General features: G+C 40.8%; 1 protein-coding gene across 6 annotated transcripts in view; it reads left to right on the top strand.

Annotated features, from left to right (window-relative positions):
* The window catches only part of atm (ATM serine/threonine kinase), a 169,011-nt gene that overhangs the window by 89,461 nt on the left and 61,327 nt on the right, over positions 1-18,223 (top strand). For all 6 annotated transcript variants that reach the window (XR_011961512.1, XR_011961513.1, XM_072577464.1 and 3 more), the window contains exons 36-41: positions 2,913-3,089; positions 4,250-4,427; positions 6,603-6,690; positions 8,472-8,630; positions 11,485-11,593; positions 14,827-14,915. Coding sequence is in view for 4 of the 6 variants with exons in the window: in XM_072577464.1 (XP_072433565.1) it covers positions 2,913-3,089; positions 4,250-4,427; positions 6,603-6,690; positions 8,472-8,630; positions 11,485-11,593; positions 14,827-14,915 (800 nt within the window). In the remaining 2 variants the exon portion in view is untranslated. The remainder of the gene's footprint in view (positions 1-2,912; positions 3,090-4,249; positions 4,428-6,602; positions 6,691-8,471; positions 8,631-11,484; positions 11,594-14,826; positions 14,916-18,223) is intronic.

Genomic DNA, 18,223 nt, shown 5'->3' with positions numbered 1-18,223 from the left:
CATCAGCATGTACGAGGGGACATAACTACAAATTGAGGGGTGGTAGATTTAAGACAGATGTCAGAGGCAGGTTCTTTACGCAGAGTGGTAAGGGCATGGAATGTCCTACCTGCTAATGTAGTCAACTCAGCCACATTAGGGATATTTAAGCAATCCTTAGATAAGCACATGGATGATTTTGGGATAGTGTAGGGAGATAAGCTGAGAATAGTTCACAGGTCGGCGCAGCATTGAGGGTCGAAGGGCCTGTTCTGCGCTGTATTGTTCTATGTTCAATGTTCCACATATGCTGAAATAGTTTAAGTTTTGCTCTAACTCTGTCTAAATTTATCTAATTACTTTCAACACCTGTTATAATGTTTTCCGTATTTTAATAATCCTTTGTATTAAAAATGTCTGACCTTTTTAAACTTTTGGCAATAATGCCAAATGTATGTTTTCCATTATCAATTGTCCAGAAGGTGACTCAGCATTTTGTCAGGGGCAATTGGAGATGGTTAGTAAATGCAGGCATTACTAGCAATGCCCACATGCAATGAGTGCAAATACAGATCATGTTATGATTGAAATGAGCAAAGCCTAAAACTCTAAAACTGTTGTGGTTCTCTTCGCCGAGCTGGGAATTTATGTTGCAGACGTTTCGTCCCCTGTCTAGGTGACATCCTCAGTGCTTGGGAGCCTCCTGTGATGTTTCCTCCGGCATTTATAGTGGTTTGAATCTGCCGCTTCCGGTTGTCAGTTCCAGCTGTCTGTTGCAGTGGTCGGTATATTGGGTCCAGGTCGATGTGCTTATTGATTGAATGTAACACATATTCCCAGCTTGGCGAACAGAACCACAACAACGAGCACCCGAGCTACAAATCTTCTCACAAACTTTGAACTATTCTAAAACTCTCAAAGGGAACAGAATATTAAGTTCATGTATTACTAAGTCTGACTCTAAAAAGTAGTGGCACAATGGCTCATTGCTTAGCATTGCTGTCACACAGCACTAGGGATGCAGGTTCATGGTAAATTGCCCTGTAGTGTCCAGGGATGTGCAGGGTAGGTGGGTTAGCTATGGTAAATACAGGGTGACTGGGGTAGGATGGTCAGTGTGGGTCTGGGTAGGATGCTGTTTGGACGGTCAGTGCAGACCCAATGGGCTGAATGGCATCTTTCTGTACAGTAGGGATTCTGCAGTTCGAAGTCAAATTTGACAATTGGAAACAGATTGTGACTGATCTTTTAATTCCTGTCATATTATTGTACATTTCTTTCCACTTTTTCTGCTCCAAACATATATCTTGTTTTTCATCGTGATTCTGTTCTCAAATCTTTAGCATTATTCCAGAGGTTCTGTTTCACGTTTTCGACAGTTACAATAACATTTATGTAATGGGGTAACCAAGACAGCATTCAGGACTCCAGTTATGACCTATTGAGACTAATAACCTTGAAATAAATAACTGTCTAAATGACCCTGATAGATGGAATGATGGATTAGATTTCACCAGAAAATATTTTCACAAGCAATCAAACCAAAGATCAACATAAAATTAAGCAAGCATTAATTAACCAATGGCATTTCAATGAAAATGATGAGTTTCATTTTTAAATTATCGATACAACAGCTATTTCTCTCAAATGTCCCAGCATCCCTCCCAGCATGCATTCAGTCCTACATGTTGTCTCAAAGTCCTTTGAACTCCGCCTCCCTGATCTCGTAGTTTTTCCATTTACTGGATTTGGCCCTTGAGTCATCTTCACCCACAGCTTTATTCTCTTTTTGTCCCATGATTGACATCATCAAGGTGTGTTCCTGCTGAATCACCTTAACCAGGTTACCAAAAATCTCAATGACAGAGATGCCCAGCGATTCCTTTCTCAACCGCTTCAATAAACTCCCTTAAATTGTCTGGCCAACTTTGGCAAAACTGGAGCAGTAGCAATGGATTTCAATTTCTGATCCCTTCTTCAGCGCTGCCTTTAGCTTTCTTGTCTTTTTAATAGTGGTACACACCATGCATTCTGTGTGCTGTCTGCAGTACAGTGGGCTGAAACCTAATAATACAAATTAAATTCTGTTTGCTTTTTTTGATTACGAGCTGAATGGCATTACCACGTAAGGAAAGGCTACTTGTGTCCGGAACAATAGCTAAAAGTAGCACTTTTACCTTTTGGCAAAGTGTGTCCAGTCTCAAAGTTTGTAAATCTCATTCAACTACTCCATCAAATTTGCATTCAATTATTCCTTAAATTTTTGACTTATTGTCTCTCTGGATAAACTTATTTGTGCTTTCAATAACCTCTGCATAAAATGGTTGAAACTAAATGCTCTCACCTGAATTTTGAGGTAGACGATGGTGGCATAGTGATAATGTCATTGGGCTAGTTCTGTAAGCTTAGGCTGATATTCTGAGTACACAGGTTCGAATCTCACTACAGCAGTTTATGGAATTTAAATTCAAATAATACACCTGGAATTGAAAGCTAATTTTAGTAATGGTAACCACGGCCATTATCATCAATTGTCATTAAAACTCATCTGGTTCACTAATGTCCTTGAGGAAGGGAAACTGGCATCCTTGTCTGGTCTAGCTTTTTGATGATTTCAGATCTACAATGTGGTTGACTGAATTGTCCAGCAATTCAGGGTAGACAACTAGTGCTGGTGTTGCCAGCAACAGTCAAATCCCATGAAAGGATAAGTACAACCTTCAGCCTGTGTTCTTTGCCTTTTAACATGCAGTTATGTGATAATATTAAAGTATCAGTTTACTTGATCGTTACTGCACTTCATCTGGTTCCTTTATATATTTGATTTTACTACAACAGCCAAACGTCAGTTGAGACAAGTATAGTGCCAAGATAGTTTTGAACCAGTAATTTTAACAGCAAACTATTTTAAATCTTTCTTTGCCTGGTTTCAGGTTCAGGAGCTGCCAGTAGGCAACAGTTCTAGACCATCTGGAAATCTTGACGATGACTGTTTGTGGATACCTCAGTGTGGAAACCATGACAAATGGTTGAAAACACTGACCTGTACATTGCTGGACAGTGGAGGTGTGAGAAGTGAAGTTCTACAGTTAATAAAGCCAATCTGTGAGGTAATTTTGAATCTGTTTAAGCTACTGGATGATGTCAATTATTTGTTCTGTCTGCATGAAAGTTTAATTTAATCAGTATTTCAAAATGTATAAGTTAGTGAAATAAGGTACTAAAGAATATATTTATCACTGACTACCTGCTCATGGAAATCAAATTAATGACAAGTTATTTTTATGTAGTGCCTTTAATGCACTAAATGTCTAAAGCAGAATTATATACAGTCACACATGGTGATATTAGATCAGATTGCCAAAAACTTGGTCAAAGAGGTAGGTTTTAAGTAACATGTGAAAGCAAGAAAGAGAGGCACAGATGTTTGGAGATTGTGTAGACCACTGTGGATTTCTTTCTCTAGCTTTGGACTAAACTACTCTTGCAGTTTCATTTTTTCTCACAAGCTCCAAATTAAGCCCAACACCCCATCTGTATATCCCACACAGTGAGTATTTTCTCTGTTTGAGCACAGGCCTAATGAACAAATGGTTCCTCTGGGTCTTCCCACTCAGTGAAATGCAATTGATGTATGGTCAGATCTGCAACTGCCTTTGTCCCAAAACTGAACTACCACTTGCTACTGTCAACAAATATACAGATTTATTAAACAAAACAACCATCTGATCAAGACTCATATGACAACATGACATGCTTTGAGATGTTCTCAAGTAGAAATGTAAATAAATATTTCACTTGCAACACAGCTATTTGATTATTTAATCCATATGATTAATTTATGCTTCTAGTGGCTATAATTACCCAATTTCCAGACTCCAATTCCATTTCAAGCTTCGAGATAGATCATTAACTGTTCAAGTTTTTTCACTATCAAGTCTGACCTCAAAAGCTAAACATAACATATATGTTAAGTATAGTAAACACTGGCTTGTTTGAGTGCATTTATATCAGCATTCTATTTATCACTTTCTTAATCAGATGCTTTCACTTTTCTACGATTAAAACTTTAATTCTGAAAACTATAAGTTGAATACAGAAACATGAAATATGAAGTAGATGTTTGCAACAGAATAACAGAATTTTGCAAGTTGTAACTTACAAGATGTACTGAGTTTTTAAGGTCTGCATGCAAATGTAATATTGGCACAATGTGAATGTAAAGTTGCAATTGAGTCATTTTCTACTGTTGTCTCGTTTGTTTCATCAGGTGAAGACTGATTTCTGCCAGATGGCCCTTCCGTACTTGATCCATGATATCCTCCTCAATGATGATGATAACTCTTGGCAGGTGTTACTATCTAACCATATTCAAGGTTTTTTTAATGCATGCTGCAGAATGGGATCAGGCTCTAGCCGATCCACCACTCCAGCCATCGTTGACTCAGGTAATTCATTGTGCTTTTGTCCACTATAATGGCATTTCATCAACTGTTCAGATATTTCAGTGTTGTGTGTACATATTTGCTTAACATTTGTCATTTGAAGTAAAATTTGAAAAGAGAGAATCCAAGTGTGAAATCTAAAATAATTAGCTCACTTAGTTCGTTACCAACCTAATCACCCTCTGCTCAGTACCTCTAGCATCAGAGGAACTGGAATCAGGAGCTTAACAAAATGAAAGAAGCAGCATTGTGATCTTTGAATTATTTGCTGTAACACTGAGGTCACACATCCATCACTTAATCATACTTAAAGCTAAACTAAGGAGACCAACATGCAATGGGGACAAACAGCAATGATTGTGGTGTGAATTTTCATCTGGGATCAATAATCTGATTCCCAGAACATTTCTGGATATCAACCAAGCAATACAGTTTCCAAAGTGCCAGCTACTAATTTACCCAAAGTAGAGTGGGGCATTCGGTTAGGCCCACTAAACATGGAACAATAGTGGGACTGAAGTTGCTGTTGCCTTTGCAAGTGGGTGATGTTACAACCAGATGAGTCAAATTTTATTTGTTTCGGTCTTAAAGAGCAGTCTGTTTCTGAAACATAAGCCCATAATGTTGCAAATTTCATTTTAACAACAAAATGGAAACTTATTACAAAACAAGATTAAAATAGAATCATGAAAATTGTTTACTTATGATACAAATTCTAAATTTTAAACACCCGAAATGCTCCTTTTTAAATTGGAAAGGAACAAACAGCTTTTGTATAGTACCCAAATCACCATGCCAAGTACATTTCCCAAAACACTGCTCATATAATATAGGCATTTTCTAACACCTCAGTAATTTTATGTCATTTGTGGCTTCAATTTTTAGTCTGGAATAGTGATGGCTTTTTCCTGGATCTACTACACATCTTAGCTTATCTGTAACCCACTTTAATAACCATTTCTGGATTTTTATCCCTAAACCTCTGGTCTAAGTCTTGCACTAATTTTTCACTTCAATGTAATCTAATCTATCCCATTACCTCGCAGGAGCACTGCTCCTTACAGCATCCTGTTCAATGATCTTCGCACTAGCCAAAGTATAAAGTGAAGCTAATAGTCTCACAGTTATGGTCACTTCCCATAAGCTTCAAAAAGCTCAAAATTCAGAATTGTCTAACAAACCTTTTGAGGCCCCATTATTTACTGCGCTGGGATGCAAACAGTCTACAATAAACAAAGGTTAGTTGGTCCATAAACCAATCATTCTACATCTAGGTTTTAAGATAGATTTAGAAGCAATCATAATTTTTACAGAAATACATACAAGTTAACTATTAGCTTACTCAAACAGCAGACCCTAACTCTTATCGAGTAACATGAAAAATTATACCTGTAAATACCACAGTTTATCTCACAATGAACAGAAGGGCATTGGGCCAATGGTAGTTTGGCAGTCGTCCCCAAGAAACTCCATCTTTTCTGATGTCTCAAATGACATGACTTGAGACTGTACTGAAAAGAGTTGTGCTCTTCCTTCTGTCTGTTTTCAAAAAAAAAAGCAACAGTGAGCTGGAAGACCATGGAGGCACAGATAGAGATGGCCACAGATCCCAGCAACCTTATATACTGCTCAAGGATCCAACACCCTTTACAAGACCAAACGTAATCTCTAGCAATGGCAACTTTATGTCACTGCACAAGCAACTGAGTTTCATCTGTTCTCTGACATTTCTTTTATATTGCAATCATAAGGATTAATTACTCCTGGCAACTGTGTTCAAACGTGTCTCAAATCCAGCATGTTTACTTGGCAGCCATTTGAAAATTGCTAACTGGTTCTGTATGCATTTAATTGGAGATGTACAGGTTTCTCGCTCACCTTTTCTCTTTCTCTCTCTATCACAACCTCACACGCACTCTCTCTCCCTCTCTTACTCCTAATTTGAATGCCACCCTGAGGTTTGAAAACAAGTGAGAGTGTCCAGTTGTGTGACTGTCCGTGCCCATCCTTACCTACATTCACCCTTAAATTACAGCACCATTATACTTAAAGTAGATTAAAGTAGCAGCGGAATAAGAGGATGTTGTATATGTTGTAAATCATACAAATGGTGAACAAAATACACTGTTTTTATACTGATCCATTTGCTCACAGCTGTTGTTGTTGTTGTTTTGATAGAAACAGACAACCTTCCCCACGGACAAATAGATATAACATCTCGGCGCACCATGCTGGCAGTGGTCGATTACTTGCGAAAACAAAAAAGGTCTTGTCATACGTATTTTATTTTCAAATTATAATTACCCAACAGGGCTGTCACCATCTTGAAAACAAAAATGGGTTAACTATGGTTTAACTTCTTCAGAATATTTTCTATTGGGAGTCTATAGAAAACACCCAATAAAGTAACTGCTGCTTTCCGATTACTGACTTCCACCCATAATGACTCAGTAGGCAAACCCTCCTCAGCAACCCGCTTCTCTGTAGCTGCGATGTACTTACTAATTAACAATGCCACCCCCAGCACCCCCCCTGCCCCAAAAAAAACCTCCCAGGAGCAAATCAGATGATTGTGTTCACTAACGGGACTCTTGGAAGGTATGTTGCCTCCCACGTGCCAGGGTCCAGGATGTCTCTGATCAAATCTACAAGATTCTGAAGGGGGAGAGTGAGCAACCAGAAGTTGTGGTGCACTTTGGCACAAATGACAGAGCTAGGAAAAGGGATGAGGATCTAAAGCTTGATTGAGTTTTTTGAAGAAGTACCAAAGAGGATTGATGAGGGCAGAGCTGTGGACGTGATCTATATGGACTTCAGTAAGGCATTCAACAAGGTTCCCCATGGGAGACTGATTAGCAAGGTTAGATCTCACGGAATACAGGGAGAACTAGCCAGTTGGATACAGACCTGGCTCAAAGGTAGAAGACAGAGGGTGGTGGTGGAGGGTTGTTTTTCAGACTGGAGGCCTGTAACCAGTGGAGTGCCTCAAGGATAGATTAGATTAGATTACTTAGTGTGGAAACAGGCCCTTCGGCCCAATAAGTCCACACCGCCCCACCGAAGCGCAACCCACCCATACCCCGTGCTGGGTCCTCTACCTTTCGTCACTTACAGAATGATTTGATTGTGAGCATAAGAGGTAGAGTTAATAAGTTTGCAGATGACACCAGATACAGCAGGATCTGGACCAGATGGGCCAATGGGCTGAAAAGGGCCGATAGAGTTTAATTTAGCTAAATGCGAGGTGCTGCATTTTAGGAAAGCAAATCTTAGCAGGACTTAGACACTTCATAGTAAGGTCCTAGGGAATGTTGCTGAACAAAGAGACCTTGGAGTGCACGTTCATAGCTCCTTGACAGTGGACTCGCAGGTAGATGAGATAATGAAAAGATGGCATTTGGTATGCTTTCCTTTATTGGTCAGAGTATTGAGTACAGGAGTTTGGAGGTCATGTTGCGGTTGTACAGGACATTGGTTAGGCCACTTTTGGAATACTGCATACAATTCTGATCTCCTTCCTATCGGAAAAATGTTGTGAAACTTGAAAGGGTTCAGAAAAAATTTACAAGGATTGGAGGATTTGAGCTATGGGGAGAGGCTGAACGGGCTGGGGCTGTTTTTCCTGGAGCTTCAGAGGCTGAGGGGTGGCCTTATAGAGGTTTACAAAATCATGAAGTTCATGGATAGGATAAATAGACAAAGTCTCTTCACTCGGGTAGGAGAGCCCAAAACTAGAGGGCATAGGTTTAGGGTGAGAGGGGAAAGATATAAAAGAGACCTGAGGAGCAACATTTTCAGGCAGAGGGTAGTACATGTTATGGAATGAGCTGCCGAAGAAAGTGGTGAAGGCTAATACGCTTGCAATATTTAAAAGGCATCTGGATGGGTATATGAAAAAGAAGGGTTTGGAGGGATATGGGCCGGGTGCTGGCAGGTGGGACTAGATTGGGTTGGGATATCTGATCGGCATGGATGAATTGGACCAAAAGGTCTGTTTCCATGCTGTACATCTCTCGGACTCTATGACCTGCATCTTTCTCATTTTAGGCGTCAGCTGAGCACTGTGTGGGATGATAACTTCTGGTTGGATCTGAACTACTTAGAAGTTGCCTTGACAGCTCAATCATGTGCAGCTCACTTCACAGCCTTGCTATGTGCAGAGATCTATGCAGATAAAATCAGATCTGAAGAAGAGGAAATGAAAAGGTACCAGCTGAAACTGTAGCAAATAATTGCAAACCATTATTTCATACGATCAGAGATGTATCCGTGACTGAGATGACACATTTTTGCTGACAGTCGAGCATGCTGTTGACTTGTTTAATTCTGTCATCTCATAAACTGGCTTCAGTCAGGATCTTGGGGTGTAGGTTTGCTCGCTGAGCTGTAGGTTTGATATCTAGATATTTCATTACCTGGCTAGGTAACATCATCAGTGGCGACCTCCGAGTGAAGCGAAGCTGTTGTCTCCTGCTTTCTATTTATATGTTTGTCCTGGATGGGGTTCCTGGGGTTTGTGGTGATGTCATTTCCTGATCATTTTCTGAGGGGTTGATAGATGGTATCTAGATTTATGTGTTTGTGGCATTGTGGTTGGAGTGCCAGGCCTCTAGGAATTCTCTGGCATGTCTTTGCTTAGCCTGTTCCCAGGATAGATGTGTTGTCCCAGTCAAAATGGTGGTTTCTTTCATCTGTGTGTAGAGCTACGAGGGAGAGAGGGTCGTTTCTTTTTGTGGCTAGCTGGTGTTCATGTATCCTGGTGGCTAACTTTCTTCCCATTTGTCCTACGTAGTGTTTGTGGCAGTCCTTGCATGGAATTTTGTAGATGACGTTGGTTTTGTCCATGGGTTGTACTGAGTCTTTTAAGTTTGTTAGTTTTTGTTTGAGAGTGTTGGTGGGTTTGTGTGCTACTCGGATTCTGAGGGGTCTTGGTAGTCTGGCTGTCATTTCTGAAACTTCTTTGATGTATGGTAAGGTGGTTAGGGTTTCTGGCTGTGTTTGGTCTGTTTGTCGTGGTTTGCTCTTGAGGAATCTGCAGACTATATTTTTTGAGTATCCGTTCTTCTTGAATACGTCGTATAGGTGGTTCTCTGTTTTCCGAAGTTCGTCTGTGCTGCAGTGTGTGGTGGCTCATTGGAATAGTGTTCTAATGCGGCTTCGTTTGTGTGTGTTGGGATGGTTGCTTGTGTAGTTAAGTATTTGGTCAATGTTTGTCAGTTTTCTGTATACGCAGGTTTGTAGTTCTCCATTGTCCTTTCTTTCGACTGTGACGTCCAGGAATGCGAGTTTGTTGTCGGTTTCTTCCTCCTTGGTGAACTTTATGCCTGTGAGGGTGTTGTTGTTGATGTTAAATATCTCTTCTATCTTGTTTCGTTTTGTGATGACAAAAGGTGTCATCTACATAGCGGACCCAGATTTTTGGTTTGATGGTTATGAGGGCTGTTTGTTCTAGTCTTTACATTACCGCTTCTGTTATGAATCCTGACAGCGGAGATCCCATGGGTGTGCCGTTGGTTTGTTTGTAGATTATGTTGTTGAAAGTGAAGTGGGTGGTGAGGCACAGGTCCACTAGCTTCATGATGTTTTTGTTGGTAATGTGATTGATGGTGGTTGGGGTGTGTCTGATGGCCTCTTCTAAAAGTGTGGTAAGTGTTTCCTTTGCCAGGTCGATGTTGATGGAGGTGAACAGTGCTGTTACGTCGAATGAGATCATTGTTTCGTCTTCCTCTATTTTGGTGTTTTTGATGATTTTTAGGAATTCCTAGGTGGGGTGGGTAGAGTGCTGTGACTTTTCTACTAGGTATTCCAGTCTTGCGTGTAGTTCTTTGGCCAGTCTGTAAGTTGGTGTTCCGGATAGTGAGACTACCAACACACACAAACGAAGCTGCATCAGAACACTATTCCAACGAGCCACCACACACTGCAGCACAGACGAACTTCGGAAAACAGAGGAGAACCACCTATACAACGTATTCAAGAAGAACGGATACTCATAAAATACAGTCCGCAGATTCCTCGAGCAAACCACGACAAGCAGACCAAACACAGCCAGAAACCCTAACCACCTTACCATACATCAAAGAAGTTTCAGAAATGACAGCCAGACTACCAAGACCCCTCGGAATCCGAGTAGCACACAAACCCACCAACACTCTCAAACAAAAACTAACAAACTTAAAAGACTCAGTACAACCCATGGACAAAACCAACGTCATCTACAAAATTCCATGCAAGGACTGCCACAAACACTACGTAGGACAAATGGGAAGAAAGTTAGCCATCAGGATACATGAACACTAGCTAGCCACAAAAAGACACGACCCTCTCTCCCTCGTAGCCCTACACACAGATGAAAGAAACCACCATTTCAACTGGGACAACACATCTATCCTGGGACAGGCTAAGCAAAGACATGCCAGAGAATTCCTAGAGGCCTGGCACTCCAACCACAACGCCATAAACAAACACACAGATCTAGGTACCATCTATCAACCCCTCAGAAAACGAACAGGAAATGACATCATCACAAACCCCAGGAACCCCATCCAGGACAAACATATAAATAGAAAGCAGGAGACAACAGCTTCACTTCACTTGGAGGTTGCCACTGATGATGTTACCTAGCCAGGTAATGAAACGTCTAGATATCAAACCTACAGCTCAGCGAGCAAACCTACACCCTAAACCTCAACCTGAGCTACAAACCTTGCAAAAAAAGTCTGGATCTTGTCCCAGCTTGATATAGTCGATCCATTTTAGTTTACTTGCCCCATATTGGTATCTAAGGACTAGGGCAAAATATTCAATGAAAAATATCCTGTGATCAAGTCGGTGAGTTAGGTCCAGTATTGAAATTTTAGCTTCACACCCAACCCAAGCCCCACGTGCTTCTGGGAAAGCCAATATTATTAACAGTGAAACAATTCTACACTGCACCAGTTGTGCACAATTGCACTGTGAAAATTATTTGTGTGCAGTGGATAATAAACAATTCCGGGAGACACTGCAAAATACTGCAATGACGCAACCTCTATTTAAATAACTTTTAAATTTTTTTTAGGGCTTCTTGCAAAGTGGCTCGGAGTCTAAAGTTTGATGAGAGCAGCCAAGAACTAACAATCTCCAGTTTGAGCAACAAAAGCAAAGAAGAAACGGGAATTGGTTTACAGGTATAGGACAAAAATTAATTCTTAAACATCTCTTCAAAATGTTAATCTTCCCATAAATGTAATAAATTTCCAACCAGGAAATGAATATTCTCTTCAGCTTTTTGTGTTAAACATGTATGAGGAATAGATTGATATTTAAAAAATTAATAAGTGAACAATAATTCACATCTCTTGTATCAGTTATAGCTGTTATATTCAGTAATAAAAACTAATCACAACTATGTTGACTTTTGCGTTTGACAGTGATCGTATATTCTCCTGTGACTAAGGTTATGTGATAACAATGTTGACACAGGACTGAGCTTTAACCCACCCTTCAGACTGCAGGACCTTGTTGGGTACTTACAACTCAAGTTGAAGTTATCGGGATTGTATAACAAGAGATAATCCTCTCCTGTTGAACTGTGGGATACAATTTATATTTTAAGAATGTTAAACTATCCACACACAAAGCCAGTTCTTTGACACTATAATATAAAAAATGTTCTCTTAAAAAGAAAGCGATTGATAATTACAGTCAGCCTGACTTCAGTGATTATCAAATTATTGGAAAAATTACTGAGCTTACACACATTGTTATTTAGAATGGCACAGAGTAATCATGGACAGTCAGCCTGGACAAATTTGATTGCATTTTTTGAGGACATAACAAGGAGGGTTAATGAGGATGGTGAGTTTGATGTTGTATGCATTGATTTTTTTGTAAGACTTTTGATAGGTTTCATGTGGAAGGCTGATTAGAAAGGTAAAAACCCATGGGATCTAAGAAGAGTTTGGCTCAGGGCGGCACAGTGGCTAGCACAGCCTCACAACACCAATGACCCAGGTTTGATTCTAGCCTTGGGTAAGTGTCAATGTGAAGTTGCATGTTCTCCCCATGTCTACATGGGTTTTGGCCAGCTGCTCCGTTTCCTACCCGTAGTCCAAAAATGTGTAGATTAAATGGATTGGTCATGCTAATTTGTCCGTAGTGTATAAGCATGTGCAGGCAATGGAAAATGCAGCATTACAGGGATAGAGTAGGGGCTGTGTCTGGGTGGGATGCTCTTCGGAGGGTTAGTGCAGATTCGATAGCCCAATTACCTCTTTCAGCTCTGTAGGGATTCTATTATTCTAGAAGCAAGCAGTCGATAACTGTTTGTGTAGCTGGAAGATGTTTCCAGTTGCGTTCCACGTGCTTCAGTACTATGATTTAGACTTCATCGTATAGAGTATGATTGAGAATTGAAACAACAGTTGGACATGTAGAATTCCGAAAGTCTGTAAATAATGAACAGTTGAGAAGAAAAGTGACAAATGGAATTTTATCCAGGAAAATGAGAGATACACATTTGGTTAGAGGGGGAATAAATAAGGCAAAATATTTACATAATTAGTGTTAGAAAGTTAAGAATTGTAGAGCAATAGAAGCACCCTGGATCACATCTCCATGGACGTGGACAAGATACGGTGATTAAGGCACACAAGATGTTTTCCTTTATTTGCACAAAATATAAGAGTAGGAGGTTTATGCGAGAACTTTATAAAACACTGGTAAGGTTGCAGCGTATAGTTCTTGTCATCACATTATAGGAAAGACACAATCACACTGGAGGGCATACAGAAGAGATTTACAATATTTTTACCAGACATTGACAATTTTGGCTATGAAGACAGATCAGTTAGACTAGGATTATTAAGTTTGGATCAGATGAAGTTGAAGAGTTTTAATTGATGTGCATAAAATTGAGACTTGGGCGAGATAGAAAAGACGTATTTCCCTATCCAAAGAGGAAAATAATCAGGGTATAGATTTATAATGGAATTAGTAGCAGGATTAGAAGGACGTTAATTTCTTTCAGTTGATGGTAAGTGTCTGAAATTCACTATCTGAGAGTGTAGAGGCAGACCTTGTCACAATTCCAATGTGTTTACACCTGATGTGCCACAAAACCTAGAAGGCTAAAGACCAAGAGTTGGAAAGTACGAATTGAGTAAATTTCTCTTTTTTCAATTGGCATAGACACAATGTAGAGGAAGATATTATGTTGCAGTCGTATTGTTCATACCTCTGGGCCAAAAATCTGAAATTCATGTCCCATACCATTATTGACCATGGAAGTTGTGCTTGCCTCATCGCTGAGCAGACTGATTGTCAGTCTGTAAACATCATTTCAATCGCCTGATTGTTAGCAGTAAGATAGCAAGCGACTTTCTGGTCAGCAATCCTGCTGGAGGCAGTGGTAAACCACAGCAGTACTTTGCCAATAAGCATGGAACAATTCAATTGAAATCCATGACCCAGCTGTTAGAAACCAGGCTAGGAGAAAAGATACACAGACATAAAGTGGACCAAATGGCCTCCTGCGGTGTGTATTTCTATGATTCTATGAATTAACTGAATATGAGTAATAATTTAATGTCACAACTTACCATTTTGCTTTGTCTCATAATTAACTTAGGTGTTAATAGAATTCCAATAAAATCAAAGAATGATACGGCACCAAAGAAGGCCAATGACATAGCATATCTCTGCTAGAAGTCTGCAAGAGCAACTTTGCTCTCTGTTACAATTGAATAAATTCCTTTCTTTTCACTTTTGAGGTTAGTTCTAACAGTTTTGGTTTTCAATTCAATATTTATTTGACCACGTATAAAGAAACAAGCTAGCCAGACCTATTAAGTTAGTATGTAAAGAATTTGTTTTATAACTGAAATAAACTCAATTGGGTAAAAGAAGAAGCATTACTAAATAGGAAAATAGTCTCAAATCCATGATATACTCTCACTAACACGCGAGCAAACAGAAGTTTCAGGATGGAGAAAGATAGAATTGGAAAACAGTTGGAAGTCCATTATTAAAAGCATTCTACATTCTGATGTTGTTTGTGAAGTTCTTGTACACTAAGTCTGGAAACAATTTCTTTCCAAATGTAATCAGTCTTTTTCCCAAAATAGGTGCTATGGCACTTGAAATTCCTTTTATGTTTAAATTCTGTATCTGTGATGTATTCCATGTTCTAAGGATAATAGCATTCAGGCTTGAGAAAAGCTATTGAACAAGGAATGCTGTTATTCCATTCTGCAGGTCATCTTGATGTTCCTGATTTCTATGACAAAAAGTTAAGTTTGTAATGTTAGTTCTTCACAGGTGAAGTTTCAGCTGACTACTGACTCCTCAGTGCAGTTAATCCATATTAACAAAGTAGTTTCATTGTCAAAGTTATCCACCTTAACTTATTGTCTTCTTACAGGAGCTCCTGATTGATGTGTACAGAAGTATAGGAGAACCTGATAGTTTGTATGGCTGTGGTGGAGGGAAGATGTTACACCCACTTGCCAGGTAAAAACAAAGAAAGTTAAACATTCTTCATACTTTACCCTGTGACAATTCTGGTTATGTTGAATTCTGCATTTTTTGTCCAGTTATTCTTTTCCATACTAATTCACTTCTGAAGGCAGCTACCTCGGCTGTTTTTTTCAGTTCACTGGATGTTGGCAGACCTCCAATTGCCAATCCTTTGCATGTAGGGCTTTGACACCATTATTACCATCATTTATGTTGCTGTTATAGTATAGACTGATCTTTCCCTTTTAAATATTTTTGAATCAACCTGTTCACATATGCTATGACACAGCTCTGGACTTGAACCCAGGCCTCTGGCTCGGAGTTAGGTAACACTATGCCACAGGACCTCCTTATGTGATTTTTCCGTTATGAGCATCTGCTTACTTCCCTCAGATGACCAGTGCTTACTAATCAGAGTAGCAATTCTGAGTTAATTTGTCCTTCTCACTCAAAACATTTAGTGCAGTTGCATGGCCACTGCCCCCAACTCTTGACTCTATTTTTGTAATCTGTGATAAATGTCAGATAAATATGACCAAATTCCACAGGAGTTCATGAGTAAAGTACCTTTTAAGTAACAATAAACCATAATGGAGGCCCAAAGATACATACAACATATATCATCTGAGAAAATGGGGAAATAATGAGACATTTGCACTTTGAGATTGCTGTTGCTATAGAGTTTACTAAGGAATATTTAGACTCCTAACTTCATTAGTTCATATTCCCTGCTTGAGTCTTTCAGTGGTGAAAATTACAGGTAACTGCAGTCTTCTGAATGTTTCAGTGCTGTGATGGATTTTGCAGTCACTGTTTGTTGATGCCACCAAAATAACAGAATAGAATATCTTCATTATGATATGTACTCCAGTACTGGAGTGCAGTGAAATGTTTTTACAATGGCTTCCTTTAATGGTGCCATCTTAAGTACAAGTATCTGGGTACAAATCTGGGATACAAAAGAGGATTAAAGGAAAAATAGTGGCATTATTTACAGTGTCTAAAAATAAGTTAGAAATAAGAATTATAACGTAGTTAAAGGACTGACATTATAGTCTGGAAAATAATTTCAAATAGCAGCAACTCAGCACATGGTCTGACCACCTGCACCAGGCTCCAGTCCAACAACTGCACTGCACTGCACTGCACTGCACTGCACTGCTCTGCTCCAAGCCTCCAGTCCACTCACACCAGCACTCAGCTACACCAAGGTAAGTTGCACTGCTCCAGGACTCAGGCTTCCCCTTGTGCTGTTCTGGGACTCAGGCTTCCCCTTGTGCTGCACCGGGACTCAGGCTTCCCCTTGTGCTGCACCGGGACTCAGGCTTCCCCTTGTGCTGCACCGGGACTCAGGCTTCCCCTTGTGCTGCACCGGGACTCAGGCTTCCCCTTGTGCTGCACCGGGACTCAGGCTTCCCCTTGTGCTGCACCGGGACTCAGGCTTCCCCTTGTGCTGCACCGGGACTCAGGCTTCCCCTTGTGCTGCACCGGGACTCAGGCTTCCCCTTGTGCTGCACCGGGACTCAGGCTTCCCCTTGTGCTGCACCGGGACTCAGGCTTCCCCTTGTGCTGCACCGGGACTCAGGCTTCCCCTTGTGCTGCTCTGGGACTCAGGCTTCCCCTTGTGCTGCACCGGGACTCAGGCTTCCCCTTGTGCTGCACCGGGACTCAGGCTTCCCCTTGTGCTGCACCGGGACTCAGGCTTCCCCTTGTGCTGCACCGGGACTCAGGCTTCCCCTTGTGCTGCACCGGGACTCAGGCTTCCCCTTGTGCTGCTCTGGGACTCAGGCTTCCCCTTGTGCTGCACCGGGACTCAGGCTTCCCCTTGTGCTGCACCAGGACTCAGGCTTCCCCTTGTGCTGCACCGGGACTCAGGCTTCCCCTTGTGCTGCACCGGGACTCAGGCTTCCCCTTGTGCTGCACCGGGACTCAGGCTTCCCCTTGTGCTGCTCTGGGACTCAGGCTTCCCCTTGTGCTGCTCTGGGACTCAGGCTTCCCCTTGTGCTGCTCTGGGACTCAGGCTTCCCCTTGTGCTGCTCTGGGACTCAGGCTTCCCCTTGTGCTGCTCTGGGACTCAGGCTTCCCCTTGTGCTGCTCCCGGACTCAGGCTTCCCCTTGTGCTGTTCTGGGACTCAGGCTTCCCCTTGTGCTGCTCCAGGACTCAGGCTTCCCCTTGTGCTGCTCCCGGACTCAGGCTTCCCCTTGTGCTGCTCCAGGACTGATAAAAAGAGAGGAAGGAAAGTAAAAGAGACAAAAGATCAGGCACAGCAGTGGACCTCTGGTTGGAGCCTCCTACTCTGTCGCATCTTGCCGGAGCTTGGACTATACCTTATTCTAAAGTTGGTGCATTGTATAGGCTATCTGACTGAGGTAACATTGCTGGAGTTTTCAGTTAATGGTGAACTGCAATATATTTTCGTAGTTAGTTCAAATGTTCGACACAGTGTGATCTATAGTGTTAGGCAATTCACAATGCATACTTCCACCACTTTGTAACGCTTGGGTTTTCGAGGTGCATCTTCCTGTGGATGACAAAAGAGATGCACAACTTTGCCATATACTACAAGAGAACCTCCTCACCGCATTAATTATATAACATTGACATTTGAAATTTTTACAGTTTGACTCCTCCAAAATCCACGTTGTGGACCATTTTGTTGTACATAGCAATTTAAAAGAGATAACAGAAGAATAACTTGTCAAAACAATACTATTCTTAGAATAGAAGAGACATTGTAAAAGTATTATATACACAATGATTAAAAAATGAGGTTGGATTAACTATTTGGATTGAAAATGTTACGACCCACTGGGGTAGTGAACCATATGTCAAGCACCACTATTCCTGGAGGTGTACCAAATATCCAAGCTTTTGTTAAGGTAAGCAGAAATACCCAATTTATCCAACTTTCATAGAACGCATGGGCTGGGTTTTTGTACTAATCAAGAATTATTTAGTATAAGTACTTATACTGCAGTTGCAGGGAAATTGATATAAACCGTTGGCATATGACTAAAATTCTAATCACTTTATGAACTCCCCCTAATGCAAACACACACAGACAAACAAATGGATTATTGACAGAGGTAGAAAAATATGGAAAGTCAGTTCAGTGGTATTTGCTTCCTAATTCCAGTGTTGAGATGATCTTCTTTCAGTTTGCCATGCACTTGATGTTCAGTTTCTTTCACTGCTTCCATTGATTTTGTAAGAGACACAGAGTGGATGGTTCACATGTGAAATGTCTTTTTATAAATTCAAAAGTCACAACAACTGCTGCAGAAAGGTAACTTGTTTTCTT

Source organism: Chiloscyllium punctatum, chromosome 9, assembly GCF_047496795.1.
Source record: "Chiloscyllium punctatum isolate Juve2018m chromosome 9, sChiPun1.3, whole genome shotgun sequence".
Taxonomy (NCBI): Eukaryota; Metazoa; Chordata; class Chondrichthyes; order Orectolobiformes; family Hemiscylliidae; genus Chiloscyllium; species Chiloscyllium punctatum.
Note: the sequence above shows the minus strand (reverse complement) of the source record. Positions and strands in the feature narration are given on the sequence as shown.